Raw genomic sequence first — 5,302 nt, 5'->3', positions numbered from 1 at the left:
ATATTCCACTTTGTCCTACAAAACTCTTTGGTTGCTTTCACAATATGTTTATGATCATTTTCCATCTGCACCATGACGCTCTGTCCAATGAATTCTGAAGCATTGGGCTGAATATGAGCAGATAATACAGCGGGTAAAATAAGGATTGAACACGTCACCACATTATTCCACATTATTACAAATAACTTCATTTCTGGACATTTATGGTTTGATTTCTTTGTATGTATGGATCACTTGGGTTGTTACCGACATCTGGTGAAAATTTCATGTCATTAACACCTCTAGTAATATATTTACTGGGAAAAATGCTGACGTGTTCAATACTTATTTTACCCGCTGTATCACTGCTTTTCTCCTCTGTGCACTGACAGGTTGAAGAGAACTTGCTGAAATCTAGCTTGGATCGCTGCTTGAGCGCACAGATCAATAAAAACATGGCTCAGAAAATCACACGGGACAAAAGGAAGCTGCAGAAGTGGCTGCTGCCATTTACTGAGCGTACCCTCGTCCGACAGCTCAGTGTGTTTACTGTAGGACTCACATCCCCCACTGAAAACACACTGGCTACATGTGCTCAACTCTCTCACCTCTGATAATAACTATAATCAGCACTTTGGTCTTGTAGCGCCACACTGAGTTGTGTTTATGTACGCAACAACCTGCTACGGCTAAGTGGCTCATAAAAATATATAAAACTACACGAGCAAATAAAATGCATGAAGCTCTCAGATACGCAGATTTCTGTCTCGCCTTTATTTTGCCACACAATCACTGAGAGCAGATGTGATTAAATGTAGAGGAAGGGGAAAAAGCAGGCTTAAATGTTAATAAGATTTCTCTGACCCCTTCAGATAAAGGTCAGCAGTGATGCGCTGAAGCCAAATGGAAAATGAAATAAGGCTCTGACATATAACCGTGACGCAAGAGGACTGCTGAGCCGCCGTGTGCTCATGGTAACTGTGTCCTCAGACTGTTTCCCCGAGTCTTTCTAGAATAACAAAAAGTATTTAAAAAAACTATAATAATAAAAAACTTTAATTTATCTGAGGAGCTGATGTTAACAAAGATAAATTGTGCCTTTTTGACATTATTTCCAGAAGACTGACTGAAATGTCTGATACGGTTTGATTAAAACATTCGAAAAGCTCCTGTTTTGCCAAATTTCAGGAGGTGTGGTAAAACGCTTGAGTCTTCTCCTTCAGGGCAAAATGTCTGAGAAAACTACAGCAACCCTCGTCCTCCAATAAAACCTTCTGCATCCAAAGTGATCGTCCACAACACCCCAACCCTCTGAGATGCAAACGTTCCTCTCATCTGAAGTTTAGTCTTAGTTAATGATTTTTCCAGCCGCATCTTGTTGCGAGTGCTGCATTGAACTGGGATCCAAACTTCACCTTTTTTATAACGTGCTCCAGATCAATGCATGACTTCACACTGCAGTAACTCACCAACCAGTCACGTTTCAGCTCTGTGAACCCTGAGCTGTACCGTAGGCCCTTTGCTCTGTGCTTTCTCTTCTTTTATTAGGAGCATTGAAACAACGGTTCTACATCCTTCGCTGCTGTATTCAGTGAGAAAATTACAAAAAGCTTAAATTAAACATGTCAGAGAAAAGAAAAGAAACCAGAGGACTGTATTGAGCAGGGTGTTCTAGTTATGAATAAAAAGATACGCTTAAGAAAAGTATGGCAGACCATCCTTTGTACACTTTTTCTTGAAATTAAATGAAATTTACAGAATATCTTCTGATGGTATGTTGTAATTAGTGGCAAAATACTGTCAAAGGTATTTGTAAAAACGCAGTTTCTCACGTCTGAGGTACAGTGAATGATGGTTTGAAGTGAAGGTTGAGAGAAGAAGAGACCAGCTGTCTGGATTTCTTTTATTCTGAATGTGAGAAGTGAGGTTTTTTTTTACTACGGAGCCCGCGATGGGACATGAGGAGGATATTTATCTTTTGCGCTCCCATGCAAAAAGTTTAACATTTTGTATGAACTGTATTAAATCAGAGTGTTGCCACAAGTTCAAGAAACTGACAGTGACATTGCGTCGCTGCATAGAGTTAAAATATCTGCATATTACATACCGGTACCCCCATGCATGGCTGTGATATATTCATTCTGAAGCTGAATTAAAGTAGTGTGCTAACTCCCGTATAATAATGAGCATGAGATTTTGTTAATATACCAGCAGGCATTGCAGTAATAAATGGCTTTTTGGTCCCCATGTCCCCTCGTGGGCTCTGTAATTTACCGTATAAAGAGACTGTGTTCAATGTTTTGAGTTGAGTGAGTTCAGACACCTGAATATACACAGTATATATATATACACATATACTTTCAAATCTTTAAGAAAAGTATTTCATAAACACGCTCTAGATTTTTAATTAATGTGGATTAATCACATGTGGCTATAAGAGCAGTGTGCAATTTGTTAAAACTGTCATGGTTTCATTTAAATCAATGGTTCTCAATTATTTTCTGCCATGTGCCCCCCCCCCCAGCCCCGGGGAACTTAAAATGTTATTAATTAGATATTTTTTGTTTACACTTCACTGGCCCATTATTTCAAACCAGTACTCTGAACTTTAAAAACAAGACAGAGCTGTTTGTGCACCACTTGACAAAGGTTGGTATTAAACAGCATCGTTATTTTATGCCAAATGGTCCTTGTTTCGTCTCATTAAAATGGAAAAAGAATGACCAATTTAATGAGTTAGGACACTGTAAAGAACTATTTTTTTACACCAAATCAGAAACTCTTGACATGTACTCTAACGTCTCTCCCTTATATTCCAGTCTGAAGCCATTAATCGAATAAAGCGAGGTTATCGAGGGCAGAATGTCAACAGTCTGGACTCACCGGGGTTCTTGGCCTGGAAGTCCGTCTTGCGTTGCAGCGTGGATGGCAGATCGTTGAGGCGGAGCGACAGCTGTCTCTTGAAGGGAGAGTTCTTCTGGCTCAGAGCGGGAAATCCCCTGAAGGAGCCCTGGCGCACCAGCTGCTCAATGGGCGCGTGGCGGCGAGGGATGGCGTGGGGCCCGCCTGGTTCTGGGCGCTCCATTGGAGACGCCGCCCCCTCGGGTGGGGAGGCGGCGCCTGGTGGGAGAGCTGGGATGGCGGAGGGCTGGTCTGGGGGAGGGGGAGACAATCAGTAATATATGATTTACTCTGGGAGTTTCTGTAACGCGTTTGTTCTAATTAACAGAGAGATTGGGCCTCATGCAAGAACATGTTCGTATTCTTATCCTAAATTTCTCTTACTTTTGTTCGTACAAAGGGTTCGTACGAACATGTCACGTCAGATTCAACAAACTCTTCTATCTTCCTGAAAAGTGTGTAAATGAGCTGCGTAAATTCCACCTGTTCGTATCCAGCTGCTCGTGCACGCAAGAGAAGATTAGCATAATTACCACCCCAAAAACACCATATAAGGCTGTGTTTCCTGCCTCAGATATCAGGAAGTGTCCATTCATGAAAATGACAGCGAAAATTAAAAAGAAGAACTTTACGAGTTCAGAGATTGAAGTCCGTCTGTCAGAGATCCAGAAAAAAAAATCATTTTTCTTTTCAAAGTCAAAATTTTTCTTTTAAAGTCATTTGTAGCAGGTCAGCTGTGGAATAAAAAGAGCTGCTAATAGAATAAACAACTGTGTTAAATCATTTTCATTTATTCAGAAGCCACACCGTTGCGCACTGTATGCCCCCCCCCCCCAGCGCGGTCTCAAGTGGTCTCAGTTGCGGTTCTGAAATAAGCATTTTAAAATGTTTTCAAAATACGTCTGACACTTTGGAGAAAATCCAGGACTTGCTGGAGGGATTATGTATCCCCTCTGGCCTGGGAACGTCTCAGAGTCCCCCAGGATGAGCTAGTTAGTGTCACTGGGGAGAGTGGGGTCTCTCTGCTGCTGCCCCCGCGACCCGATCCCGGATAAGTGGCGGAAAACGGACGGATGGACAATTAATATTGTTAGTCTAAATTATTACATTTAAAATTATAACTCTAATTCATGCAGAATAGCCTATTGTCAAGATAATCATGGAGTGTAATTTATTTTCAACTCAAAATATCTTCAAACTAACGAAATATAAAGTTGTTAGGGAGGAAAACCCATCTGGATAACAGCAGACTGACTGCTGGTAAAATATACGACAGGTCTGGACCACTCGTGAATTTTGTTCGTATCTGAAAAAAATCTTAGAATACGAAAACATTGGTGAATGCCACAAATTCTCCTAAATCACTCGTACGCACAACTTAAGAACAAATCTGTGCGTACGAATGGTTCTTCCATGAGGCCCATTGTTTCTGACTTCTACCTTTCTTCTTCTCCTGCAGCTTCTCATCACGCTCGCTGCTGCTGCCCTGCTGGCTGGAGGATGAGTTGATGCGGAAAGAGCCCTCGCGCACGAATGAGGTGCGACTGGCATCGAAGGACGCCGTCACACCGCACTCCTTCTCCCTGCGCTGCTTCCTCTCCAGGCAGGCGGCAAAGGCACAGCCCACTGCATGGCTCAGCCTCTCCCCCTGGTACACACACAAAAAGATAACACTCAGTTCTCAGCAACATCCTCATACTGTAGCCTAACCTGTGTTTTAGACCGTTTTTTTAATTCTAAGCTCATTTCAACCATGAGCTAGCACCGACAATGGTTCTCAAACAGTGAGGAACGACTTGTAGGTGGGCACTGAGTCACTACTTATTCTATTTTACTTTAATTTATGAAACTATGAATTTTATAAAGAACTAATGTTGAGATGTTGTCCTCTGACTGCACTGATGTCAGTTATAAGTGATGAGGAGAAAAGAGAGGAGTCTCTTTAAAGGAGGAAAAGAAATATGCGACACCACCTGTATGTTTGACTCAAATGATGCTTAAATATAAAGGATACAGTGTATAAAAATTTATATGACCATATCAAGATTTTATCAATACAAAACATACATATATTATGACAACATTACATTTTGTGTAAGAAATAAAATAAATACTGGGTAGGATTATATAACTTTATGCTTCTTCCTACTCCTTTTCAAACAGAAAACGTGCTGGTATGTTCTATATTTACCCACTGTTAATGATTTTATTTATTTATTTATCATGTTTTGTTTCTACTTTTGTGTCTGCCTATTTGTGTGCATTGTCTAGCAGAAATTTTGTGACTAATAAACACAATTTAAGATCCAGTCTTGTATTTTCAGCCATATACAGCAGGTAAAATAAGTATTGAACATGTCAACATTTCTCTCAGTAAATATATTACTAGAGGCGCTAATGACATGAAATTTTCACCAGATGT

The 5,302-nt window shown here is 40.7% G+C and overlaps 1 protein-coding gene across 1 annotated transcript in view; it reads right to left on the bottom strand.

Annotated features, from left to right (window-relative positions):
• The window catches only part of numbl (NUMB like endocytic adaptor protein), a gene marked incomplete at its 5' end in the record, with an annotated part of 33,080 nt that overhangs the window by 6,549 nt on the left and 21,229 nt on the right, over window positions 1-5,302 (bottom strand). The window contains 2 exon segments of the mRNA XM_014032636.1: window positions 2,863-3,132; window positions 4,321-4,528. Coding sequence (XP_013888090.1) covers window positions 2,863-3,132; window positions 4,321-4,528 — 478 coding nt within the window.

This window comes from Austrofundulus limnaeus, unplaced genomic scaffold (genome assembly GCF_001266775.1).
Source record: "Austrofundulus limnaeus strain Quisiro unplaced genomic scaffold, Austrofundulus_limnaeus-1.0 Scaffold1501, whole genome shotgun sequence".
NCBI lineage: Eukaryota > Metazoa > Chordata > Actinopteri > Cyprinodontiformes > Rivulidae > Austrofundulus > Austrofundulus limnaeus.
Note: the sequence above shows the minus strand (reverse complement) of the source record. Positions and strands in the feature narration are given on the sequence as shown.